Consider the following 27,337-nt stretch of genomic DNA (forward strand, 5'->3'; position numbering starts at 1 on the left):
CCCTGCAGACACCCAGGCAGGGCTTGGCAAGCCGGAGCCCAGGAGTTCCTGGTGTCCTTCATTTGGACCACCAAAAGCCACCAGGAGAAACGTTCAGCCTCACAGGCACCCTGTTTGCACTAGGAGTGAGAGAGCTGGGAGATGTGGGACCAGTCTGTGCTTCTGGGCGTCACCTAGAAAATGCCCTAATTGCCACGAGGCACAATGTGCTACCGGCAAACACAGCCCAGATCCTGGTTCTTGGGGAGAGGCCTCACCCCACATCCTCTCTAGGGAGAAGAGGCTCCCACCAGCTGCATCTAGAGAGGGCATGGCACTACCTTAGGCAACAGGCTCTCTGCACCCCTGGTTTGCTGGCAGTACCCAGGCTGTGGGAAATCCACCCTGAGTGGGGTTTGCAGTGCTGCAGATCACCAACAAACTCTGTTCTGCCAGGTGGCCAGGAGCTGACTGGCTCCACTCAGAATGGGTGTGATTCATCCCTCACCCAGCCAGCCTCCTCTGGAGTCCCAGAAGAAACCTAAAGCTTCCTTGTTCCAAGAGCCTGCTGCCCTTTCCAGGGCGAATCTCCTGGGGCATGAGGAGGGGGCAGAGCCCTGCCTTTTGCTGGGGTGGGGGAATTCAGCCCAGTACCTTCCCTGGGCTCTCCATCCCTGTGAAGCCCTGTTGTGCTAACCGGGCCTACGAATTTACCCTCATTGGGAGTCCAGCTGTGAAGTGAATTAGAGTTCATGGATTGTCACAATAACCTATAATAGCAAATGGTGAGTGGAAAAAAGAGACAGGCTGACTTAGTCCAACTCAAAGGCCTCCTGATAGATCTCAAGGACTGCGCGAAGATCATGCGGTAAACGAGCGCAGTGTGAGCCTGGAAATCAATGAACCAAAATTGGTGTGTTGAAAATTAGGCCTGTTGGTGGACAAAATATTGAGAGGATGGGACCAGAATGGGCTGTTGTGCCCATCGCCCCGTTCGGAGGGACTGAGAGAGACAAACTGGCTGTGAGGAAGTGAAGGGGAACAATTGCTGACTGACATAGGCGAACCCTGGCTGACTGACGGTGGCAGGAGCTGGCTACCACAGCACTGAGAGAAGGGGAAGGAAGGTAGTTCACCATCATGGTTGCCACCCCTATCATCTCCTTCTTCACCTGGATCCTGAGAGCTGTCCTGTCCATACCAGGTCGGTCATCACCACCTCCACTGGCTCCAGCTAAATGCTGAATACGCTGCCCTTCCCCCCCTCCCCCCGGTCTCCCTCCCATGCCCCCAATATACTCTGTTCCTTCCCACCATATGTCTTGTTTTTCCTCTCTTCTTTTGCCTTTGCCCTTGCCTTTTGTTTAATAGGAGTCTGGATTAGCCAGCCAAGATAGTATATTTTGCAACATTGCTGTGAGCCTGTGACGCAAGAGGCAGCTAAAAGCAAGGCCCTCAGCAGCCCGATGTGGGTATGAGTTTGCCAGGTCTCAGACCATGTGTGCAGCCAGCAGCGAGGCTGTAAGGAGGAATTAAGCTGCAGTTGCATTTTCTACCTTTGCTGTTCTTTTCTCTCCCTCTTTTGTCTTGTCTGGTCTCTAGGAAATGGGATTGGACTTTAGCAGCAGCACCGATGACAGCTTCCCCCCATCTCCACTCACTTCTCTTTCCCCCACAGGAGTTCTTAGCATCTTTCATGCCATGTAAGAGACTGTTGAACAAGGGGTTTGTCTTCTAAAGGCTCTCCAGCTCAAGGGAAAGGGAGCTGGTACAGTGAAAGCCTGACATGACATTCTGCATTTCAGATGCTTTCAACTGGTTTCCCTTCTTTTCTGTATCTTCACTGGAAGGTTAAAAGGACATTTAATGGCATGTTTGCCATGGGACTATGCAGGCTGAGGTCTCTGTATACCAAACCCTGAACCTTGTTTACTGCTGTCTCCTCTTGGACAGTGACTGAGTGCACGTTAATACCTTTGACTTTCTGAGCCCCTTCATTCCATCTACATAAATACAGTAGCCCCCACATGGGAGATCAGGTTTTAATGCTTAGCAGTACTCAAGCACTCAGGGATGCGTGCCCTGAACGGGGGCTGCAGGAAGCTCTGCAAGCCTACACCTCCCCCCTCACCAAGAGGCAGGGCCTGCCTCTCTGGGGTTGAGTCTGTTTCTCCTGCTACAGATTTGCTGTCAATGAGGGGGCAGTTGTCCAGCCCTGCCCTGCCCTGTGCTGGGATGGACAGCAGAGCTAAGCAGTTACTGAGTGAACAGCTGGATCCACGTGAGCATTCAGGTGCTGAATCCTGCCTGCTTTGGGAGGGGGAATTATTTACCCACCTGCAGCCCGGTTTGAAGGCTCCTCTCCTTCAAGAAGATAAGGTCCATCCCTTCCACATTTTTTCTCCTGCCCCGTCGTCTCCTCATGGCAGCATCATCTCTCCGGAGGCTTCCATTGACAATCTGCCCTGTGACAGGATGGATCAGCCCTGCCTGGAGGATGCCGGACAAGTCCATGCCCAGGGACCCCTGCAGGGAGTGCACTGTCCCTAACTTGGGCAGGTTGCTGTTCAGGGGGAAAGGAGTGGGGTTTCCTGGGGATCCATCAGATGCTCTGGCCAGGTTCCCTGCCGAGTCCCGCCAGCCATTCAGCACTACAGGTGGACGGGAGTGTGATGCAACTAACTGTTCGAGGCTTCTAGGTTTGGCGTCTCTCTCCAGCTCAAACTCATAGGGCTGCCTGTGCTTTCGTTCATCCTTCGTAAAGGCAGGAGCCAGGAAGCTTTCCTGTGTGCAGCAAAGCCAGAGAAATGGTCACAGCTATGGCCTACATCGCACAGGCCTTACAACACTCAGAAGCACCTTTTAAATCCAGCGCTCACTAGAATCATAGAATTATAGAGTGAAAAGGGACCGCAAGGGCTAAAACACTGGCAAGAGAGAGGTTTCATGGGGCTAGGAGCTGGGGGAGGGGAGTGTATAGAGACAGGTGGCTATCAAGACTGGATAGAGCTCCTCAATCTCTGCTGGAGCCCTCTATGACCCTTTACCCCCGGCCCAGAAGATAGCCACCACTTCCTTGCTAAAGGGATGGATGGAGTGGGACTTCCTGCAGAGCCCCATACTGCAGCAGGTGTGCTGCAGCTCATTGAGCTGTAGGAGGGGCTCCTGCCAGCAGCTGTTGGCCTCAGAACCAGAGCCCAGCCGCCTCTCACTCAGCAGGACAGTGCATAAGCAGGGTCTCTGTGCTGGGAAGACAGAGCACTCTACTCAGAGTGCCGGCCCCAGGGCAGTGCCTCTGTTACACCCCTGCTGGGGCGTAGGCAGAGCATCGTGTTCTCGGCTAAGCTGAGTGCGGGAGGAGGGATTTTGGAAGCACCTCTCCCTCCAAAGGAAGGTGAGCAGAGCCGCTCACAGAAATGCATCGAGTTGTTTCGCTGGGACCTCCAGCTGCTGTTCTCATAATGTCAGTGAATAAAGGGGCACCCCTGGGATGAGATTATACATGTTGCCCCAGGGGTTGCTGTGACTCGTCACCCCACAGTGACCTAACTGTCCGCCCGCCTGGTACCTGGGTGAATGCCAGGTGTGGGGGGGGGAAGGGTCTCCAAGCTGCCCCTGGGACTATACAATACACTGCAAATTGCAGAACAGTGAGAGCTAGAGGAGGGCAAGCTGCGGAGTTCCCCAGGCTGGGAAGCCCTGAACACCAGGGAGGTGGAATTCCTAAGGGGTAGGTGGTCTGGCCTCGTGCCCTGACACACTCACCTTTTGTACTTGTGCAACTAACACTCCGTTGTTGAAGCTGGGGTCTGGGGCTTCTGGCTCGGCAAAGCTGTTCCTAGTGCCTGCGTTGCTGGCTAACCCTGATGTGGGCATCAGGGTTTGTGTTTCAAACTGCTGGCTAGAAGAGGGCCACTTGCCCTTTAAGATGGCGTGACAGATATTATCTATGCGGTTAATGATCACTCGGTCCTGCAAGCAGAAGCAGACAGCTCAGTAGCATGGCAAACCCAGGGCCATGGCATGCAAAGGGCAATGTGGATGGACAGGCCCTTGAGCCCCGAGGGAAATGCAGAGAGCCTGTGGGAGTGAATATGGAACCCCCTCTCTTTTCACAAATGTTGCAGGGACCAATGCGTTCTGAAGATTTCTGAAGGCCCCGGATACACATGTGAACTTGTGTCTGAGTGCACACCCATGCACATGTGTGCCATGGGACACTGAGTATGGAATGGGAAATTCAGCCCAGGCAGAGGGCCTGCGCTAAGTCTGTGCTTCACTTCCATCCCACTGGGCCCCTTGCTCGGCCTCCCTGTGGTACCCCCAAATCCTGCTTGCAGCAGTGGGATTTCTGTGCATTCAGTCCCTTGCCTGCTCACTAACATGGACCAGGGCCATAGAGGTGGGTGGCTGGGGTTTTGCCCAGGAATAAGCCTAGTGAAGGGTGGCAAGGCAGAGAAGCTGGGCCGGGGTGGCCCCAATTTGTGAATGATTCAGACAGGTGCAGAACTGATTCTGAAGCCACCTTAGGCCACTCCGAGAAGGAGTAGAGCGTCTTCTCCTGCAGCAGCTGGGCAATGGTGGGTGCACGGGAATCCTGCAGCTCGTCCATCTCTCCAGGCTGGGCACAGGGAGAGCTCTTGCTCTCCTCTTCCAAATACTTCTCTGGACAATCTAGGCAAAGTGACAAACAGAAGGGGCCATCTTAACCCTGGAGCCCCCCACTGCGTGGTTGGTGCCGTCAGCACCCCACTCACCAGCCATCATTTGGGACTATTTTTCTTTTCAAAAAGTGAACCTGTTGACTGTGAGTGGGCTGAGCGGCTGGTCAGCAGTGGCTGGGAGAGCCCTGGCCCCACGAGTTCTGTTACTGACCTCAAGGGAGCAGGGCTTGGCCCAAAGCCACTGAACAATGAACCAGCTGAAGGCCAAGGCCAGCCACGTTGGCAGGAACGGACACAGCCCTGCCCAGTCTGAGCCACCCAGTCCTAAGTGGGCAGTGTGAGCCCCCCTTGCACAGGGCAGTGCCAAGTCCTGGAAGGGGCAGGGAGGGCAGAGTGAGCCCCCCATCACAGGGCAGTGCCCAGTGCTAGCAGGGGCAGAGAGGGCAGGATGAGCCCTCTTGTCATGGGGGCAGTGAGGGCGCAGAATGACACACAAACACACACACACCGAAGGCCTCCTGGAAGCCCCAGTGCAGTCTGTGTTTGCTCCTCTTACCCCAGCGAGAATATTATTTCTCAGAAAGCCACATGCCCCCAACCACAAGGCAGGTGCAGCTGCCATTTGATGCTGCAGGCTGGCACACACACAGGCTTGCTGCCCAGGGTGCATGGGCATGCCTGCCAGCCAGACAGTGCCGTACCTTGGCTCTGGCCAGTGCCCTCTTTCTCTTCCTCGTCTTTGTTCTCACATTCATCGTCTTCCTGCTTTGGCTTGTGCTCTTCCAGGTGCCAGGCCGTGCTGCTCCCCATCTGCGCAGCAGAGCCAGCTTCCCAGTGCTCCCCTCCCATGCTGACGGGCCCAGCCTTTGGGAGCTCCGGCTGAGCAGCTGCAGCTGGGCTGGGTGCTGGGGGGAGGCTGTTCGGCCAGTCTGGCAAATGCTCTGCAGCGCTCTTGTGGTCGGCCTCCCCATCCCCTGCCCCGCTGTTACACTGCAATGCCACCTGTCCTGAAAGCTCTGCCTCACCATTCACTCCTGGGCAAGTGTTCTTGGGAGCAGGAAGGCTGGAACCAGATTCCTCCCCCGCTAGTGTGTTAGCTTTGGGGTTCCCTTCAGTCCTGGCCTCTGGGGTGCCCCTCAATCCTTCTACAACATCTGCTGCCATCTCAGAATTCTCCTCCTCCTCCTCCTCGCTGTGGCTCTGACTTGGCACCGATTTATCCTCCAAGCCTTTCTTGTGTAACAGGCCCATGAACCTCTGCTCCGGTGGGATCTTTATCTCCAAGTTATGGAGACTGGGCCCATATAGGCCTAGGCTGATCACCCCCTCTGTACTGGCGAGCTCAGGTGACCCAGGCCCTGGACTGGCCCGCTGCAAAACATCATTGATCTCGGTGGAGACACTCCTGGAGGGCTGGCTGGCTGGGGCTGAGGGCCAAGGCTCCCCACCTTCATTGGGACTATCCATTTGGTCACAGCCCATCTGCAAGCTCTCCAGGAAGGAGGTCTCTCTGATGGCCTCAGCCTCACAGCTGGATGGGTCCTCATCCCCATCTAGTTTGCCCTCAGCAAATTTGGCAGCACTGTTGCTGACATGTGTGCACCTGGGGCTGTCATGGGCGAGAGAGCTGTGCTCACTGGGGCACGCCTTCTCTTCATACATCATGCACATCAGAGAGTCCGGCAAGGAGCTCTCATCACAGTTCATGGAAATGATGTCCCGCACTGTCGACAGGAACGTGTCGCAGCTCATGTCCTGAGGGCTGCCCTCCGCCCGGGAGAGCGCATCCTCCAGGTTTTCGAGCTTGATCTGGCTCTCAGCTTCGTTCTCCAGGGACTCACAGGTCCTTTCCATCTGGCAGTACGAAGGGGAGCTGTAGAGTTTGGAGTTCATCTGATGGAGGCAGCACAGGTTCTCTGGCCCTTGGGCACCTGCTCTTTTGTGCTGAGCATAGTTTCTATATGCGTCCAAAAATGACAGCTCAGGATCGTTCATGATGTAGTAGTCAGTGCGGTTCAGTCCATGCTTGGCTGTTCCAAGCAGCAGGTCCCGGTCATGCTTGCCACACTCCCACCACACAGGAAGGTACAGGCTGGGCCGGCACAGCGTGAGCCGCTCATGGAGCTGCGGGTACTTGAGCACTTGCTCCCGGACCTTCCTTAGAAGTTCAATCCGGTACAGCGTTCTTGCAGCACGTTCCTCTGTGATTGGCTCAACGTAGATGCTGGGATCAGGTGGACCTGCAGCGGGAAGAAAGAGGCAGAGACCTCATTAGACAGAGCACAGAAGGGTATACAGACAAACCTTGCTACTACACTGTACATTGGGGGTTCCCGTTTGGCTGAGGTTCACAGGTGTGAGAAGAACTGTCAGGGGTGACAGCAACAGCAGCTTGGGAAATTTATCACCGCCATCTAGTGGTTACCAGTCAGTGTGATCTCTGCTGCAAATTGCACCATGGAGAAGCAGCAAGTTAGGGATTGGTGGGGCTATTTGTCTAGTTTGTGTCTCCATAGTTCAAGAGTCATTTGGAGAGGAGCCGGGGACAGCATAAAGTTCCTGATTCGTGGGTATTGACCCTGGAATCACATGTAACTAAACTGGCCAGGGTTTGGTTTCTAAATTTCCTCTCTAACCAGCCAGAATGAAGAAGAGTTTCTCACCTTCGTCAACTGCTCCAAGGGTAGCAATTCACCTGCGGATATTTCAGAGCCCTCCCATCAACTCTGGGTGGGGGAGGGATAGCTCAGTAGTTTGAGCATTGGCCTGCTAAACCCAGGTTGTGAGTTCAATCCTTGAGGGGGCCATTTAGGGATCTGGGACAAAAATAGAGGATTGGTCCTGCTTTGAGCAGGGGGTTGGACTAGATGACCTCCTGAGGTCCCTTCCAACCCTGATATTCTATGATTCTATGAAAAAAGAAAAGGAGGACTTGTGGCACCTTAGAGACTAACAAATTTATTTGAGCATAAGCTTTCGTGAGCTACAGCTCACTTCATCAGATGCATTCAGTGGAAAATACAGTGGGGAGATTTATATACACAGAGAACATGAAACAATGGGTGTTACCATACACACTGTAACAAGAATGATCAGGTAAGGTGAGCTGTTACGGGGGGGGGGGGGAGGAGGAACCTTTTGTAGTGATAATCAAGGTGGGCCATTTCCAGCAGTTAACAAGAACGCCTGAGGAACAGCGGGGGGGAGGGGAATAAACATGGGGAAATAGTTTTACTTTGTGTAATGACCCATCCACTGCCAGTCTTTATTCAAGCCTAAATTAATTGTATCCAGTTTGCAAATTAATTCCAACTCAGCAGTCTCTCCATGGAGTCTGTTTTTGAAGTTTTTTTTGTTGAAGAATTGCCACTTTTAGGTCTGTAATCGAGTGACCAAAGAGATTGAAGTGTTCTCCGACTGGTTTTTGAATGTTATAATTCTTGACGTCTGATTTATGTCCATTGATTTTTTTACGTAGAGACTGTCCAGTTTGGCCAATGTACATGGCAGAGGGGCATTGCTGACACATGATGGCATATATCACATTGGTAGATGCGCAGGTGAACGAGCCTCTGATAGTGTGGCTGATGTGATTAGTCCCTATGGTAGTGTCCCCTGAATAGATATGTGGACACAGTTGGCAACGGGCTTTGTTGCAAGGATAGGTTAGTGGTTCTGTTGTGTGGTTGCTAGTGAGTATTTGCTTCAGGTTGGGGGGCTGTCTATAAGCAAGGACTGGCCTGTCTCCCAAGATCTGTGAGAGTAATCAGTCCTTGCTTACAGACAGCCCCCCAACCTGAAGCAAATACTCACCAGCAACTGCACAGCACACAATAGAACCACTAACCCAGGAACCTATCCTTGCAACAAAGCCCCACATGCTGGCAGCGTCCTCTCCACTCACCGTCCTCTTTCCAGAGGGGGAGACGGCAGACATTCCTGCACATGGCCACAAAGCTGTAGAAGTATTTCTCCAGGCTCTCGTCTGTCTTCTTCTCCAAGCGGGAAATGGCTCGGAACTGGGTCCAGTCAAAGGCCTTCTTCTCCTGGTCATAGATGACCCCGAAGGAGGAGACAGTGCGGTAGAAATCTGCCTGCTCCCTTCTCGTCCATCTGCAGGGCAGGGAGAAACGCGCACATTCATGAGAAACATTTCTTTATAGTCTTGTGCTTTCCCACTGTGTCTGGTGCCAGTGAGAGGCACTAGCTGGAGAGCCCTGGGGAACAGAGTGCTCTCCCACCCTCAAGAACAGGCTCCACACACACTTCCCTACAATGGCCTCAGGGACTTCCTCGGAGCCAGCCAGTTGTTGCCCCCTTGGCTCAGACATGAATAAGGGGCCCACTTGGTACCACTGTGGCAATAGCGGCTTTTGTGCTGTGTACACTTGGCCAACAGGAACTGGATTGACTCAGGCTGCAGCACCACCAGAGGTAGTGGCTTAGTCTGGGACATGCTCACCCCAGTGATGTAGAGCAGCCAGCCCCAGTCCCGGACAGCCATACAGTCTGTAGTTGTCAGGTATAGACAGCTGGATGAAGAGTTCAGTAGAGCTCTCCTGATCTGCAAAGCTTTCCAAAGAACTTCCCCAATCAGCAACTTCTTAGACATACTGTACAACTGGGTATCAGGCTGTAGCACCTGCAGGTGCAGAGCTCTTCTCCTGACTCATCCTTGGAGCTAGACCAAGTGGGTCTTATTAAACTCCACTTAGGCTCAGTCTCCCTGGCAGGAGATACAGAAAGAAGGGTAGAAGGCCCTGCAGGAGAAATCCTGATCAGCCTGTCCACAAGGAAGTCTCAAGGATGGGCACATGTTTGCAAGGGCAGCACTGCCTTGCTGAGAATGACAGCAGCCCTCTGTCAGACGAAGGGCTGGAGTTTGGGTAAGTGCTATCCCGCTGCACTCCAGCCCCCTTCAAGGGTTTGCAATTTCACCCCAGGTCTCTGTCTGAGCAGCACGAGAGCAAAGGCATTTGATTGGGGCATTTAATTTTACTGCATGATGGTTTGTCACTGTGCCCCAGTCTCTGCTTTCCTGTCATAGGGGAACAAGAGGCTTGCCTGATGAAATTAAACAACAGCATACTTAGAGCCAGTGCAAGGAAATGCTCCTCTACCCAGTGACCCTGTGCCTCCTGCTGTGCCAGCCAGTGCCACAGAGAGCAGACAATGTGGCTGGATTTCAAAAGCAGTGGGTAACTTCTGGGCATTGGGCACACTAGGAACACAGGCTCAGGTTGTGAGGATGATAATCCAACCTTATGCTTCTGGGTCCAGGTGGAGGGGCAGGAAGGATCCCCAGCCCCTCACACATGGCATGGCCCAAGCTGGGGCTAGAGTGTGTCCTGGCAGCACAGGGCAGTAGCCCCTGTAGGAGGCAGGAAGCCAGACTAGATGGCCCAGTCTGGCACAGCAGTGTGACCCAGGCCACCAGAAATCCCCCTCATTCCTCCTTTCAAACAGCTGTTAGCTGGAACAGCTCCTGAAGGAGGCTGAGTCTTGGTCCAGCCTACATGGAATGAGATCTAGCCTCGGCCCATGCTGGTGCCTGCCTGTGGGTCTGGGACCTGCCCTGCAGGTGTTACCCCAGGCACCTGATTTCTGGGTGGGAGAGAGCAGGCGTTTTCCGGCCATGGGGACCTGCTTGGCGGGTGTTACTCCAGGCACCTGATTCCCGGTTGTGGGGAGTGCAGGCACTTTCTGGCCACAGGGCAGTGCGTGTGCCTGAGAGAAGATGTTGAGCCAACTTGTCTCGGCCGCCTTGGAAGACAGAGGCTGTTCTTGGGGGTTTCACTGGGTAAACGCAGGGGCCAGTGACTCTCAGAAAGGTCCTGCTCAGCTGCTCTGTTGGCCAGTCCTTTCTGTTACCTTTTCTGCATTTCCTTGTTCACCGGGTCCATCTCAGCAGCTCTCCTGAACATCTCCTCTTGCAGCCAGTAGCCATGGTTACTTGGCACAAGCATCTCGGCTCGGGGGGGCAGCTCCTTGCGGTTGCAACGCTGGTAAACGGTGACGAGCCGCCGCAGTCTGGCTGTGAGGGCGGACGAGACAGGCCAGCAGGATCTTTCTGAGTCGGAGCCATCCTGGGCTTCAAACATCAGCAAGGACATTAATATTTAACACACACAGCCAGAGGCAGGTGGGGGGGGGGGATCCTCATTAAACAGCTCCCTACCCCTCACACAGAGGGGCCAGAGGATCAGGGCCAGGCCACTGCTGCCTCCATTCCCCAGGGCAGCAGGAGAGGGCGCCAGGGGCTGGCTGGATGACCATCCATGAGCCCTTCCTTCTGGACCCCTGCATCACAGCTCAGCTTGGCTTCTGCTCCTTTCAGACTGAGCCTAGTTTTGGGGAAAGGGGTTGGAACAAGAGCCAGCTCCACGTCATCCTGGAGCGTGCCCAGCTCTCATGCGAGAGGGTGGCGTGGCTAATGGCTCATATGGCCCGTCTCTATTCTGCAAGGGGGCTGCTAGCACTGGCTGCAGGACCCGTCCACCAGGTATTTGACTGAGCCCCACCTTACTCATTTCACACAGGCCATTGAACAGCTGGGCCCCATTCCTGCCTTGCAGGCACTGCCAGGCTGGGTTTGACTGGTCCCGGAGGGGAAAGGATCCATCTCCCAGCACTGTGACCCCCAGTGTCTGCTGGCTGCCTCTCCCAGGCGGCGAGTACCTGTGCCATGCACACATCTGCCTCAGATCAGCTATGCCTGAGCTAGGCTATGGGGCAGCCCCCTGGGCACAACAGGAGGTTTGCATTTGGGGAAGGGACAAGGGGCACATTTTGGTCTCAATTTTGGTCAGATTTTACTGGGATCAGACTCATTTCATATGGGAGCTAATTCCAGTTTCAGTCCAGGCAGCACGGTTTGGTGGGTGATCTGGAAATGGGAGACAAGATGCTCATGCTCCAGTTTCTGCTCCCCCACTGTGGGCCCTGCTTGCTGCCTTTTATAACAAGGGGCAATTCCTTTCCTGGGGCTGGGTTTGATCAGTGCTTCCAGAAGGCACAGCTCAGCTGCCCACTGTTGTTACCCAGGGCTCCACAGCTGTCCCCTGCGCCCCAGAGAGGCACCTGCCGGCTGTTTAAGAACACGCTGTCACTGTTGGACAGTTTCACGTTAGCAGCACAGATGCCTTGCATAGCGCTGCCTTCTGTTACTGCAGCGCCTAGCAACCCCAGCTATGGGCAAGGCCCCCCCACACGAGGTGCCACACACACAGAGCAAGCCATCCAGAAGGCCCAGCCTCACCTGCCACATTGTCATCCTGCTTCTCAGCAGCTTCTCCACACAAATTCCCAGAGTCCTGCAGAAAAAGTAAGACCCAGGCCATCAAAATCCACCCTGAGAGGAGAGCATTTGCCCACCTGGCCAGTCAGGAGCAGGTGTCGAGAAGATCTAAGCAGCCACACACGCCCATCCGCTTCCAGTGCCTGCATCCCACCTGCTGGCCGAACTCTGAGTGCGGTGGGCCTGGCACTGTCCGTGCTCATCTCCCACCTATCTCTCAGCACGGGCAGTGTCTCACTAGCTGCAGGGTTTGCAGGCAGCCCCTGTCAAGCAATGGGAGCTCCTCACCCTCTGACGGGAGGGAGCCGCTCTCACGTCACAGCCCAGATGCTCCCCCATGCTGGCCCCAGCCTGGGAGGGCCACGCAAACGTTAACGCTCTTGTGTCGCTCTGGGGCATTACAGAGGACTCACTGGTTGGGGAGAATCACTGACCCCGCAACATGTGCTCTGCCCTAGGTGGAGAGCAGCCCAGAAGAGTGCAGAGCTCAGCTGCTGCTGAAGGGCCCAGTGCTGCCAGGGAGCCACTGGAAAGAAAAGGTGTGGCCCTAGCCCCTGCCAGCACAGAGAGGGCAGAGCCAGGCCCAGGACACTCTGCTGGGCCTGCACCTTGCTCTGGGGCCCAGCAACCCTGCACTAAGGTGGGGGACAGCCCACAGAACTCTTGGCACCTACGAAGGGTCTGACAGGATCGCATGTCCCTACAGGCCTGGGAAGAGGCATGGAGCCAGGGTGACTTAGGTGCTGTCTCAGAGCCCTCTGGAAGAAGGCAGATCCTGCAGATGGACGGATTCATGGTGCAGGGAAGGTGGTTTGGGACTCGCTGGGGTGGAGGCAGGAGTGGGGAAAATAAGCCAGAAGGGACACTAGCCCATGGCTGAGCTCTCCTGGAGGCAGCAGAGGAGGAAGCAATAGTGGGACAGCGAGGCGTGTTATCCAGGGTTGTCTGGCCAGGCCCTGACCAGCAAGATGGCTCAAACTCTGTCACACTGACTGTCTGCAGGCTACCCCTGCTGGAGCTGCACCCGCCCTAGCCAGGCTAGGGCCTTCTAGAGAAAGAGCAAGCACCACCCCATGGGCAAGGGGAGAGCCATCTCTAGGGGCCCTGGTAATCCCACATTCCATTCTGGGCACCTCAACGCCAGGGCAACAGGTGCAAACTGGTGGCTCAGATGTGAGCAATGAACATGCTCAGAGCCTGCAAGGGCTGTTTCCTGGAGAGACAGACGGCTCACTCCTGCCTGGCTCAGTGATGCTGACGGAGACAGCAGTGGGCCACAGCTGGGAGTGGTGCAGCCCAAGTGGTACAAGGGGGTAGCTCGGAAGAGTAGAGGAGGTCTCAGGGAAAGCTGGCTGGGTGTAAGTTGTACCAGGCTGGGGGATTATCAACCAGGGTAGGGGGCAGTGACATTGCTCGGGCCTTTTATAACCAGCCTGCACTGGACAGGGAAAAGGGGCTGTGGGAAGGGTCCTATGCAGGAATTCTGGACAATCCCACTAGGCATGTGTCCCATTTCCCAGGGAGTTGGGGCGCAGGGGGTGGAGTTACCTGGAGAAAGGCAGACCCAGCAGCATGGATCTAAAGCTACAGAGGGAGAGCACAGCACGGCTAATGCAGATAGTGGGGAGAGTGGAGGGCTGCTGCCCCAGGTCCTTTTAAGAGGAAGCGTCTCAATGTGCCATAAGCCGCAGCCTCTGTGGAGCCAAGTCAAACAAGTGGCGTGTGCATTGCTGCTGCATCTGCTGGGCTTCAGAAGCCGCCTGTTCTCCCTGCGCAGCTCAGCCTGTTGCCCCGGGAAGGCGCCTGGACAGAGAACTTGTCAGTTCCCCGCAGGCACAGAGGCTGCTGGAGAGGGAGTGAAGCAGACGCCTTTCCTCAGCCCCCCCCAGGCTCTCAGATGAGAAGCAGCTGCTGCTCAGGGCTGAGTGATTTGCAGGGGCAGCACATGGCAGGGGTGGGGCTCTGCTGGGGCCCTTCCCTCTGCCAGCCTAAGGGTGGTGAGTGGGGATCCCAGCTGTCGGGATCAGCAGCTGAGCAGAGGGTTTGTGCTGCCCTCCCAGTCAGGATGAACCCGGACAGCGCAGGGTGGGGCTGATGGTGCTGGCCCCTCTTCACTGCTGGCTGGGCCTGGCCCCATCACTGCACTCTCTACCCTGCAGCTCCAGACTTGCTCCTTCTAAATCCTTCCCTGCTGAGCCCTGCCTCATCTCCCACTCTGCACCCTCCCCTCAGTGCCTCTGCTATCCTCCCCTGGATGCTAGTTGGGGGGGGGGGGCGGCAGGGCTGCCTTGGGCTGGGGGGGCTGGACTGCCCTGGGCCAGGCTAGGCACCAGGTGGGGGGCAGGGGGCTGAGCTAGATGCCAGGCTGGGGTTCCTTAGGCCACAGGGCCGGGCAGCCCTGAGCTGGGCTAGACGACAGACTGGGGGAGGAAGGCTGGGCTGGGGGGTTAGGCTGCCCTGGGCTGAGCTAGGTGCCAGCCTGAGGAAAGGGGGCGTGGGCAGGCTGCCCTGGCACCCAGCATGTTGGCCCTTGTGGAGGTACTGCAGGCTGAGGGTGGTGGAGGAGGTGCCCAACCACTCTGAGATCCTACTGATCATCAGGCTCCTGCCTGGGGCTGGTCCTAGCCCAGCCCCACGGGAACAGCCAGTCCTGGCATTTATGGTAACAGTCCTCAGCCAAACAGGGCAGGGCTCTGCTTGGCGGCGAGATGGTGAGATCTCTGCTGACTGGCCAGCCCGGGCACATCCAGGAATCAGCTGACTAGAGACCAATACCAAAGCTCTTGCGGGGGACGGGGGGACATGACTTTGGACGGATAGTGACCATCCCATGCAGCAATGTCACCCACTCACACTCTCCATCCCAGCAGCCATGTGCTCCTGGGAGCAGTCTGGGCACGAGGGCACCCTCCTGACAGCTGTCCCTACGGAGCCCGACTAACAGCAAACTGGCTCAGCCAGGGGAAAAGGGGGGGGGGTCTAGCCCACTGTTCTTTCCCTAGCCACGGCAGAACACCAAGTGTCTCCTGAACCAGCAGGGGGCAGGCCTGGCTGGGGCTGGGGAGCTGTTCCCGGCTGTGGGGAGCCCCACTCACCTCCTGCTGTGGCAGCCCCTCGACTCTGTCTCCACTGTTCTCTTCTTTCTCAACGTTTCCTCTAGACAAAACAACCCGACAGAGCATTAGCCCTGGCAGCTCCGCTTCGCCTTTGCCCACCCCAGCAATGTCCCAGTGCCTGCAGGATGAGAGCCAGCTCCCGCACTTTCACACTGCCTGGGCACCCTTGCTGGCTGCCCTTTCATCATATGCCCAAGCCTGGACCTGCTCCCTGATCTCCGCCTGCAGGAGGTAACACATTCAGGACATTCTCAACCTTTATGTTTGCAAAGCTGGCAAAGAATCCAGTACCAGTCCCGGCTCCAGGTCAGCTCTGGGATTCTCTGGTGACACACACCGCCCCTCACCCACCTGCTGCAGCATGCCAGTCAGCCAGCCCTTCTTTCCCCATTTCCTGCAATCGGGGGCTGTGAACTCTCTGATCAGCCCCTCACCCCCCAGCCAATGAGCTGCTCCCCAAAGCACAGCACAGCTTCTAAGGGGTTTGCATGTGTCAGTACCCCTGGCTGGGTGGAGAAACTGTGCCTAGGTGAGTGTGAGTGGCGCATGCACCTCCCTGGCCCATTGAGGGAATTAACCCAGGGGAGCAGTTCCCACAAACCTGGCACCCTGCCTGCCCTCTCCCACTATCATACACAGTCATGCCCAGCAGACACTGGCATTCCCCTGTCGCCCTGGGTCACACGCACCCTGCTGGGCTGCCAGTTTACCCTCCTCCTCTCCGCTCTCACTCCGTTCTGATGCCCACCCCCACAGAACAGCATGACGCTTGTCCTGCTTCTTCTGCCCCCAGGAGCCAGCCAGAGCCCTCCCTCCCTCCTCCTGCCCCCGCCCACCTTTCTGCAGCATCCTGTGCCCCATCATTGACGCCCTGCTCCGCAGACAGCAGCTTCTCGTCTGGCATGCCCACCTTCTCCAGGAAGCATAGTGCCGGGTCTGCTCGCATGGCGTTGTACCTCTCATAACCTGGCAACACCACAGCTGACATTAAACGGGATAATGTCCTAGCCAGGGGCCAGGCCACCTGTGACTGGCTTTGGCTAAACTCTGGCTGTGCCAGTGGGGCCTGCCTGAGTGCGCCTGACTCCAGAGTGAGGACCTTGCCATCTGGCCCACAGATAACCTGGTCCCTCAATAGCAAGTTTCACCCAAAGCATCCAAAGCCTTTCACAAATGGCTGCTGATTAATCCACAGCCCTTCTGTGTGGGAGACAGAGACACAGGAGTCAACCTGTCCGCCCCAGAGATGTAGCCACTTCTGGGATGGAACGCAGCACCAGGGTAACAGTTTAGGGCAGACAGTGCAGATTCCTGTCTCCAATAGAAATTGCAAGAGGAGTTTCAAGAGGCAGAATGTATTGAGCTGAGATAGAATTTGGCCAGGAATGTGGACGCTCCCCCTCAGTCCCTGAGTCAGGCGCTTGGTTTGATGTGGCCAAGCTCTGCAGCATCCCAGCGTCTGCTAGCCCCATGCTGCCCACTGCGTCAGGGCCAACACAGGCGTTGGAGTGTCTCTACTGAGTCACATGGGGCAAGGCCCAACTCCCCGCAACTTGGGAGAGCTGATGGAGCTACAGCCCCAGGTGCTTTGGCTCAGCCTGGTCCCCAGGTAAGCTGGCCTGGAGGGGATGTGCAGGACACGAGCGCTCAGCACTGCCAGGTCATGGCAGCAAAAACAAGCGGCTTCTTGGGGCTCCTCGCTGGAGCACCCAGGATGCGGTGGGTCCCCGGGTGCGACATTCCACTAGCTCCGCCCTGGGGAGGGAACATCGGCATGGTGCTCTGAACTCAGCAGCCACTCCTGGCTCCTGGCTCAGGCAGCGGGAGTACCCCAGCAAACGGGGGCAGGGCTCAGCACTTGACAGGGACAATACCGTGTTTGAAAACTCCAATAAGCAGCGATTTATCGGCCTCTGCATTCCACCAGTCCACTGGGATCTCCACATAGTCAATGTCTGGCAGCAGCACGTCCAGCTCCCTGAGAAGGACAGGCCATGAATGCACCCTGCTCTGGACTCCCCGAGAACCCCCGCTTCTGCAGACAGCTGAGTGGGCTCAGGGGTCCCATGATGCTGGGGCAACTAGGGACAGGCCTTCTGCCTTGATAACGCTCTGGTGATTTCCTCTCCAGAAACACTGGGGTCAGGTCCTGCATTCCGCTGTGTGTGAGCTCCCCGAATGCCAAGAGGACCAGCCATGGTAACAATCGAGCCTGGTACTAGGCTAGCTGAGTCCTGCTGTCAGCCTCCCCTGCACACACCAGTGTCACCAGACCCTCCTGTGAGAGAGGGATGGTGGCCATGGCCTGACCTCCACCCATCCTACTCAGCCTGGCTGGCCCATGAGCTCCCGGGACTCACTAGAGTGGCATTTGCCTTAAGGCTGGGGAAAGTTTTCACTAAAGCTACCAGCCACCGACAGAGCAAGAGCAAGAGCAAGGCAAAGCAGCTATCTGCTGGAGTGCACCGAGCCTTCAGAGAGGGAAGCCTCCCTGGCTTTCCTTCAGTGAGCTGCTGGGACACAGACTGACTGCATCTGTGCTGGGCACAGGAGCACCCTGGGAAAGCAGCAGCCTCTGCTGAGACAGGAAAGAGGAGGCTTTCAATAAAGGATCAGGCTCAGTGAGCTCAGCAAACCTTGCTCTCCTCTACCATCCTGGGAGCCGGGCTTTGGTAGCAGGCTCCCTTTGCCACTGCTCGTTATGTGACACCAGGGCAATTACCAGGCTTTGCCCAACCCAGCATCCCTTTGGGGACTTCAGGAGCCAGAGGGCTGCAGCCATTTCAGTCCCCCATGCTCCCTGCAGAGCAGAGGGAGGGAATGCAGGTCCCAGCAGGCAATGCTCCACTCTGGTCTGAGCCACCTGGCTTGGATGTCAAGGCTAGGTCAGGACTGACTAGGGGCTACAGCTTCATATTAGAGGTGAATTTGTTGGGCTGCACTGTGGGGAATCCTGATTCCCAGCACGCTGGGGCTGGCTGGGGAGTGCATGAGTGTAGAGGGATGGGGGGGGAAGTCTGCGTGTGCCTCGGCATGCATACCCATGTGTACGTGTGTATGCATGTAGCTCAGCGTGGTTCCCAATGGTGCTATTTTACAGGAGCAGTGGTCCTGTCTCCTGGCCAAAGGAGCCCGCTGTCCCTGCTCAGCTCCGCTGCAGAGGGAGCTCTCTAAGCTGCAGGAGAAAAAACTCTGCCCGTGTCTGCCTTCTGCTGGGGCCAGCCTCTAGGGCCCAATCCTGCAGTCTCTACTCAGGCAGAGCCTCCACCAACGGCGACAGGAGTTTTGCCTGAGTGAGAACGGCAGGATTTGGCTTCAGATACTGTGAGGTGACTGACCCCTCTAACGCTGGCACAGTGCTGCTGGGGACTTCAGCTAGACAGCAGCTGGGAAGCTCCCCCAGAGTAAGCAGGGGGCTCCCCATGCAGCAGGGGCGCTGCAGCCAAAGATATCGGTCGCTGTACCTCCGCAGCTGGGCATGCAAAGTGATCCGGGCTGCTGGGAGCATCATACCTGGCCGGGGTCCCTTCGAAGGCTTTGTCAGCCACCTCTCCCAGCACTTCAGCTTTCAGGTAGTAGAGCATTCGCACCCGCAGCAGCACCCTGCCAAGGGAAAGCGACAGGTCAATACAGACCGAGCACAGGGCTGGGATCCAGCATGGCACAGCCCCTACGCACAGCGACACAGCGTTTATGGGCCGGCTGGTCTGTATGGAAGCATGGGGCAGTGGGGGATCGCCGCCCAGGCCTGCAGTCCGTGCAGTTATATACCAGGACGAAATGGTGGGAAGCCACTCCCCTTCTCATGACAACACCACCCAAGGCTGAGCACAGGCATGGCAGCAGCTTCGCCCATCCTTAGCTGCCCCTCGCACTGTGACACGGCAGGACACCCAGCCACTGGGGCTCAAGAGGGGAGGCCTGAAGCAGCTGGAACGTGGGGACTAGAGGGCAGGCCCCCTCCACAGGGGAAAAAGGTTCAGGCTAGCAGTGAACAGGCTCCTTAATCAGCTCAGTGGGCTGTGGGCCTGATCCCCACCACCTGGGCCTCAGAGATCTCACCTCACTAACCCTGTAATCAAGCAGGCTTAAAACACTCATGAAGGAGCTCACCAGGAGAGGGGAGGTGCCAGGCTGAGAGCTCACTAGGAGAGGGAAGGTGCCAGGCTGGGTACCCGCCTCCCCAGCAATGGCAGCGACACACCTCACTCCTAACCCAGTGAGGGAGGGGGCTGCGCTACTTACAGTGCTCATGGCTAGGAGAGCTCTTGCTGGGAGCTGGGATGCAGCATCCTCTGAGTGGGTGAGGAAACAGCTCTGGGTTACTGATTTGTTAAAATAATGTCTCTCTGTTCTCCTCTGCAAAGAGCTGTACCTGCTGGGCCCCACTCTCCAGGACCCAAGAGCTGCCCACCACCCTACAGGGCCCCAAGAGCCATCTCCCTCCAGGCTCTGCTCCCCCACTCCCCAGGTCCCAAGACCCGTCCCCCTCCAGGCTCCACCCCCTGGATCCCAAGGGCCGTCCCCTTCCAGGCTCTGCCCCTCAGGTCCCAAGAGCCATCCCCCTCCAGACTCTGCCGCTCTGGTCCCAAGAGCCAACCCCCTACAGGCTTCGCACTCCTGGGTCCCAAGAGTCGTCCCCCCTCCAGGGTCCAACCCCCGGACCCCAAGAGCCGGACCCCTGCAGGCTCCACCTCCCTGGCCCCCAAGAGCCATCCTTCACACCTCTGGGTCCCAAGAGCTGTCCCCCTCCAGGCTCTGCCCCCTCCCCCCATGTCCCAAGAGCCAACCCCCGCCGCAGGGTCCAACCCCTGGGTCCCAAGAGCTGTCCCCCTCCAGGCTCCGCCCCCTGGGTTCCAAGAGCCGGACCCCTGCAGGCTCTGCTCCTGGATCCCAAGAGCCTGTCCCACTCCATTCTCTGCCCCCAGGTCCCAACATCCGTCCCCCTCCAGGCTCTGCCCCCCGGGTCCCAAGAGCCATCCCCCTCCGGCTACCACTAATGCACAAGTCTGCATTTTGATGCTGGTGCTACCACGGTGAGCTCAGGTATCTGACCAGCCCTGCTTCCCAAGCCCCTGACCGAAGACAGCTGTGACTATGAGGAAGCATCCTGAATGCCGGCTGAGTTGCGGGCAAGTGTGCTGCACCTAGCGGCAGGGAGATGAGAACTCCGTAGAGCTGCGGCTGCTGGCGTGTAAACAGCACTTTACAGCATGGCGAAAACCACCCAAGGTCTGACGAGCCAGTGGGCACCGACCCAACGTCCCCACTGGCCTCTCCATGCTGACTGCCCGGGTGAGTCCTTCCTCTTCAGACTCTGTGCTGCAGCCCACTGGCACGATGCCAGCTGGGGGCACGTGGCCTCGCTCTGGGCCCAGGGCGGGACACACAGCATGGCGTGTGCGCTGCAGTTCCCCGGGGCAGGGGCTCACACTCACTTGTTGCAGTGCTGTTTCAGGTGCTTCTTGTAGCTGTCATCATGCAGGACTATATCGGGGTTGCAGCTGGCCAGCCAGTCCGCGTTCTTTATCTCAGGCAGCAGCATCTGGTTCTTCGTCTTCTTCCCCTTCCTGCCCCTGGGCACTGGGGCCGACAGCCCTGCAACAGTGAGAGGGAGCGCATGAGCGGCACTGCTGCAGGCCACACACCACCTTGACAGGCACCTGAGAAATGCCCTGGATCAGACAGGACATAGACACTGGCTGGCAGGAGCAGTGCAGCTGGAAGGACTGAAAGCCAGCTCTTGTAATGCTCTTAAACCCTCACACTACAGCTCAGGTGGGAGTTGGAGAGCCAGAGAAAAGGTAGGCACGGTCTCCAGCATACCCAGTGTGTCTGTCCAGGCACAATCCCATAGCTGAGCCATGCGTACATGGTGCCCTAGTTAGACCACGTCAGGCCATGCCACATCCTCACCTTCCCAGCAGTCTAAACGCATGGGGCAGTTCTGGGCGCAGGAGGTGGCTTGGCAGAATAGGCTGCTGGATGCCGCTGCTGGCAACCCTGCCCATAGAACTGAAGCAAGCTGGCCCAGGCTCTTGGCAGCCTGAATGTCAACATCGTCAGATACAGGTCCGTGGAAAGATGTCAGGTCTGTGTGCTGGGACAGGGAGCAGGTGTTCCAGCACCTGCACTCTGCCTGACACAACCCACCTCCCCACTGCACACCAGCAGGCCCACACCAGCCACAGCTCTCCCTGATACACCCTGGCCCACACCCTCAGCAGTGCCATTGCACATCCACATCTCCCCGCACTGTGCGCACAGCCAATGCTCAGCGCTTCCCTCACACACAAAGTGGACCCTGCTCAGACTCTACACTCAGCTCCACTGTAGCCCCACCAAAGCTACTCCAGCCTTTTCCTGACAGAGGTGAGAGCAGAACCCAGCACAGACATCAGGGCCAGACACCCCTCATGAGATGGCATCCAAGCAGACCTGTACCCACGGCACCTGCCAGTCAGAGTCCTCGCCTCTTCTATACAGCAGGGCCCGCCTTATGCCACAAAGGCGGGGGCAGAGTTGTCCTTGGAGCCTATTCCCTGCGTTGGTTCCCTGGCCACGTTTCCCTGTGTTTTTATTCCAACCAGTTCTTGCAGTTTCACTTCTCGCATGAATCCCTCTAACCCTGGACAGGCCCAACTCACACACTCTTCCTCTCAGAACAGGACCAGCTCCCCTTCAGCAGCTCTCCAGACCTTTCCCTGCCATGGCTACCATTGCACTGGGTCAGAGCATGGCTTATGCACAGCTGGGCTAGAATTCAGTCCTGTACTGCCCGTCGCACGCCCAGACTCATGGAAGCAGAGGCCTCCCCAGGACCTGACTGAGAGGTTCTGAGGCTTCCCCTTGCAAGGGATCCAACTGGGTTACATTCAGTGCTACAGCTGCAGTGCAGTGTTCATGACCCTCAATGGACCATGCCGCTTGCTCGTTGCATTACTGAAATGTGTTCCCATATGTGCCACCCTATCAGTTTTACTATTGCTCTACTGCATGCTAATACACCGGGGTACGCCCAGCGACCAGGTGTGTGCCAGAGTTCCTTTGGTCTGACCAGCACATGCCTGATTCCCCAGCCCCGGACCATCCTGCCGAGATGGCTCAAGTGCTGGACAAAATGACGATATTAACTCAGAGCAGTAGGCGATGGCGTCATTCATGCTTAGGGAGAGATGCGATGGCCATGAACGTAACCCAACAGCACCAGGCACGGGGGGATTTCTGACCGGACCTAGGACTTCAAATCCACCACAGAGCCTGGCTGCTTTCTCCTGCACCGCATGGGAGAGCCTTGTGCTTTACACTGCTAACAGCCACTTCACAAACAGCCTCTGGCATGCCCTGTGGAGCGGAAATGGGAGCAGCTGCCTCAGCTTTCAGCATGGCTCACCCGTGACAAACTACTGAAAGGCAGCGCTGGGAACCAGCCGGAAAGGGCTGCCAAACTTAAAGAACATTGTGCCATGGACTGGGGCACCCACACAGTGCCCAGCCAAGGGGCTGCACTGGCTACTTGCCAGGCGCCAGGCCTCATTTGCACTAGATCTCAGTACCCCAGCTGAGGATTCCCCCCGCCCTTTGTGAAGCGCTGGGGGATCTACAGACAAGCAACGTCCCACAGGGGATGGCTACTACAGAATGAGAGTGGAGTCATCTTTGACCTAGTGTGGCTGCCTGCAGAGACCACAGGTCCAAGCATGCAGCCAGCACTGGCCACACCTCCACAGTTCTGAGAATAAAGGCCACTATGGGCTGCACTCTGCAGGGGACATTTGCCCCCCATCCCTGATGGGTCCAAGCCTGGTCTCTGGTCTAAGTAACAATCTAGACCTCAAGAACAGGCAGCTCAGGTTGGCCTGGTGCCCTAGCTCTCCAGCCCAAGGTTCCCTCTCAGCTGGGCCAGGGCTGGCCATTTCCTGTATCAGAGAGCCCCTCTGTCCTTGCCTCCAGGGGTCTGGACGCAAGTCAGCCCTGTGACCCCTGGCCCCACACAGGGGTTCCTTGTTGCCCAGCTCTGGCTGTTTGTGTGGCTTCTGGGATCCGCTCTAGTTTAACTCTCTAGTCCTGGGCACTGAAAGCTGGGCATACTGGCAGCTGGCAGCGAAACAATAACTGGCAGGAGAGAGAGTACCTGAGTGATTTTGCAGGGCCTGGTTCTGGCCGTCCTTCGTCGGAGTGATCAGATCCCAGATAAAACTCTTAATCTTCTCATCTCCCTTGTAGTGTTTGACGCAATAGACCAGGAGGGCCCGGCAAATCATCTCCATGTCCTTCTCGTTCAGGTGCCACTTGAACCGTCCGTGGGTCAGGATATCCTTCCAGCGCCCCCAGCTGGAGGAGCAGAAACACACACCATAAACACTGCAAGTGACTGCACTTCTCTAGTGCCCTCCAGTGGGGAGCTCACAACGCTGCATGGGGCACTAATGGACAAAGCCTGGCCAGCCCCCGGAGAAGCAGGGAAGTAGGGAAACTGAGGCACAGAAAGGGTGTGGGATTCATCCAGCATCACACGCTGGGTCAGTGGCAGAGGCAGGAAAAGAACCCAGGAGTCCTTACTCCCAGCCCATGCTCTAGCCACAAACCACACTTCCTCCCATAGATGTGGGGATTGTGCACAGCACCCAGCAGGTCCCCCCCAGCGGGGCACTAGCTCTGCAGCTCCCTGCCAGGTTTATGCCCCTCTGTGCAGCAGCCTGAGACAGGCACAGACAGACAATAGCAAACATGTGACACCAAACCACCCGAGAGCCACAGCTGCGCTGGGGGTCAGCCCAGCCTCACACGGTATGCAGAGCCCAGATGAGACCCACCCGAATATGAGCAAGTTCTTCTCCACGCGGAAGCACTCAGCCCGCAGGTAGCGCCGCGTCTTCTCATTGAGGCGCCGCGAGCGTGTGGGCCGCTCGTCGGAGTCACTGTCCAGCTCCGAGAACTCCATCAGCTCATCCTCCTCGAAGGAGTTGTAGTGCTTGGTCTGCTTGCGGACACGGGGCCTGTCGATCACTAAGCTCTCCTGCCGGGGGAGACAGGGAGAGGCTAGTGTGCCCAGAACCACCCAGCAGACCCTTCCCGCTGCACGGTGCCCCCCTTGGCCACTAGCATGAGGTGCGGGGATGCTTCCCTCCTCTGTGCTGCCTTCTGGCCTCAGCAACTCCTAGCACCACCCAGCTCTCTCCAAGCCTAGCATCACACCCAGCATCTGGTGCCAGACCCAGATGGCCTGTTCAACGCCCAGCTACTATGGACTGCCACCCACAATTAACTGTGGGTGCAAAAAATGGAGGTTACTTACGGTAAGTGGAGGCTCTTTGAGACTCCATATGTGAGTAGGCAAGTACCCTGAGTCCGGAAATTCTTCCAAGCAGTGTCTATTGGCCCACACACACGCCGTACATCTTCTTGTGCTCCTGACTGAGGGTATAAGAGACAGTGCAGGCTGACGGTGTTCCTCCTCTTATCGCAAATCCAACAGGATCTGAAGCAGAGGGGAGGGAGGGCGGGTAGTGGAATACAGATAGGGACCACACATCTTGAAGAACCTCCAGTTACAGTAAGTAACTTCCATTTCTTCTGAGAGTGCTGGTCCCTGTGTGTATTTTACAGGTGGATGATTGGCATGCACTGCTCAGACTGCAAGTGGGTGCGAGGAAGCTGGTAGCAAAAATGCTTGCAGCACTGCAGATCCCAGATCTGCGTCCACGGCCGAGGCATGAACTAAAGCATAGTGCATTGTGAACGTGTGGACAGAACTCCAGGTGGCCGCTTTGCAATTGTCTTGTAGCGGGACATCACGTAGGGATGCTGTGGAGGTGGCCTGTGCTCTCGTGTTATGAGCTGTGACACCCACAGTGGGAGGGATCTTTGCTTCCCTATAGCACTTTAGGATGCATCCTAAAACCCACTTAGAAATCCTCTGGTTTGCCCATGCGATCTGCCTGCAATGGAAATAAAAAGTCTTGGTGATTTCCTAATGGGTTTCGTTCTTTGCAGGTAGAACACCAAGGCACATCAGACACAGAGGCAGCGAAGCCTCTTGTCTTCAGCGGAAGCATGAGGTTTTGGGAAAAGTACAGATAAGCAAATACTTTGGTTGATGTAGAATTCAGAAACAACCCTGGGGAGAAACTTAGGGTGTAGGTGAAGGGAAACATTTTCTTTGTGAAAAACTGTAATAAGGAGGGTCCGCAATGATGGCTCACAGCTTGCTGACCCTCCCGGCTGAAATGATAGCTACTAAAAATGTCACCTTCCTGGACAGGCAGGCAGGTCACGGAACATGTCACCATGGGCTCGAAGGGTGAATCGGTGAGTGTCAACAGTTCCACTGTGGTGTGCCCATTGCATGAATATCTCGCTTAGCACTGAATTGTGCTTCTCCCATGCGTGGTCCATCGAGAAGTGACTGCTCAGTTTGGTGCTGTGGCTACCGGGAAGGTAAGCGGCCTGCATCATGATGTGATTCCAGATGCACCAGTTCCAAAGTTTGATGGCTTCCCAGGTTTAACTCCAGCAGGTGACGTCCATGTGCATTCCATCATCTCAATGATCTGGACTGTTCACAAGTAAGGAGATTGATGCAGTCATTGCAGCCACGAAATTGGGAAAAGCAGTAGGAAAAGATGGTATCTGTCCTGAGTCCCTTTATAACCTGAGTTCATTGGCATGGAAATGGATGATTAAACTTTTCACCCACATTTCAGAGACCAGTGAAATTCCCCACGTGTAGCAAGAAGCCAAGGTCATTGCATTCCTGAAGTCTGGGAAACCTGTGGATCACCCTTCTAGTTCTAGGCCAGTCTCTCTTGAGCACCATCTACAAGGTGCTGACGCATATGATTCTGAACCGGTCCACGGTGTATAGTACCCTAACCAAGAAGGAAGCTGGTTTTCGACCGCACAGAAGTTGCTGTGACCAGGTCCTGGCTTTCACTACAAACATTAAGGCTGAATTCCAACAAAAACTCACGGTTGGTAACGCTTTCACCGATCTGTCAGCAGCACGTGACGTAGTCCAGAAGGATGGTCTGCTACTGAAACTGGCCAAAGTGAACCTGTGTGTAGATTCTCAGCCTACCGAACACCAGGCTTAGTGGCCACAGGATGTTTGTATACCTCAGAGGCAAACCAGCAAGCTGCACACTTTAAATAATGGGCTACCACAAGGCTCTGTACTTGCTCCGACCCTCTTCAATGCATATGTGAGCGATATACCTGAAATGATAGTGCAGAATTTTGAGTATGCTGATGATATGGCACTCACAACTCAGGCTCATAGCTTTAAAGAACTTGAAGTGACCCTTACATCAGACCTTAAGATCACAGAGGAGCACTTCGAAAAGTGGCGGCTGAGACCTAATATGGGCAAATTGGTAATCTCTACTTTCCACCTTGACAAGAGAATCGCACAAAACATACTGTTGAGTTTTGTGGTGAAACTGTGCATTAAGACCCAAAGCCAACATATTTCGGCATCATTCTTGACCACACACTGACCTTGCATGACCACCTCAAGAAAGTAACCTCCAAAGCAAAGACTTGCATCAACATTTTTCAAAAGTTATCAGGAACAAGCTGGGGATCAACTGCCCCAGTGCTACAAACATCAGCCTTGACCCTGGTGTACTCAGTTGCAGAGTACCGTACGCCGATGAGGACAAAAAGCTGCCATACCCAACTTGTGGACAGGCAGCTGAACTAGACCATGCGATTCATCATGGGAACTTTAAAATCAACACCTCTACTGTAGCTTTCTGTATTAACAAACACCAAATCCCCAGCTATCCTTTGAGATATAGCCACAGCATGAGAACTTAAACACACCAGACTACCCAGAACTTCCCACCTGGCAGGTTATGGATAACATACCCCAACAATGACTGAAACTGGAAAACCACTTTGGATCACACGTGACCATCTCATGCCTCTGGATCTGGGCAGGGAATGGTGAAGTGTCTGGACCTCATCTACTATTCCAAACAAGCACATTATTACTGACACAACAAGATGCCCTTCCAGTTTTGATCTGCCACAGATACTTTGAACCACACTGAACTGCATCTGAATAAACCACAGAAGATGTGGCTACTTGTTGTACAAGTGGAAAATCAAAGACTCACCTTTGCATGACTGCAGTGAGAGCATCCAAACCAAACACATCATAACACAGTGCCCCAAATCTGGATTTAAAGGTGAATTGGATGATATCCATGTCACAGAAGAGGCCTTGAAATGGCTTATGAATCTACAACTGCTGCTATAGAATGTTGCTTTGCAGA

General features: G+C 55.9%; 1 protein-coding gene across 4 annotated transcripts in view; it reads right to left on the reverse strand.

Moving 5' to 3' along the window:
- Positions 1-27,337, reverse strand: part of CHD6 (chromodomain helicase DNA binding protein 6) — a 180,028-nt gene that overhangs the window by 20,000 nt on the left and 132,691 nt on the right. For all 4 annotated transcript variants that reach the window (XM_074970360.1, XM_074970359.1, XM_074970358.1 and 1 more), the window contains 14 exons: positions 23,873-24,075; positions 23,191-23,390; positions 20,495-20,654; positions 18,570-18,659; positions 16,931-17,034; positions 15,893-16,022; positions 15,036-15,096; positions 11,902-11,956; positions 10,515-10,734; positions 8,548-8,756; positions 5,345-6,883; positions 4,505-4,653; positions 3,745-3,951; positions 2,317-2,763 (listed from right to left, as the gene is read on the reverse strand). In XM_074970360.1, coding sequence (XP_074826461.1) covers positions 2,317-2,763; positions 3,745-3,951; positions 4,505-4,653; positions 5,345-6,883; positions 8,548-8,756; positions 10,515-10,734; positions 11,902-11,956; positions 15,036-15,096; positions 15,893-16,022; positions 16,931-17,034; positions 18,570-18,659; positions 20,495-20,654; positions 23,191-23,390; positions 23,873-24,075 — 3,774 coding nt within the window. The remainder of the gene's footprint in view (positions 1-2,316; positions 2,764-3,744; positions 3,952-4,504; positions 4,654-5,344; positions 6,884-8,547; positions 8,757-10,514; positions 10,735-11,901; positions 11,957-15,035; positions 15,097-15,892; positions 16,023-16,930; positions 17,035-18,569; positions 18,660-20,494; positions 20,655-23,190; positions 23,391-23,872; positions 24,076-27,337) is intronic.

The sequence above is a fragment of the Natator depressus genome, chromosome 13 (genome assembly GCF_965152275.1).
Source record: "Natator depressus isolate rNatDep1 chromosome 13, rNatDep2.hap1, whole genome shotgun sequence".
Taxonomy (NCBI): Eukaryota; Metazoa; Chordata; order Testudines; family Cheloniidae; genus Natator; species Natator depressus.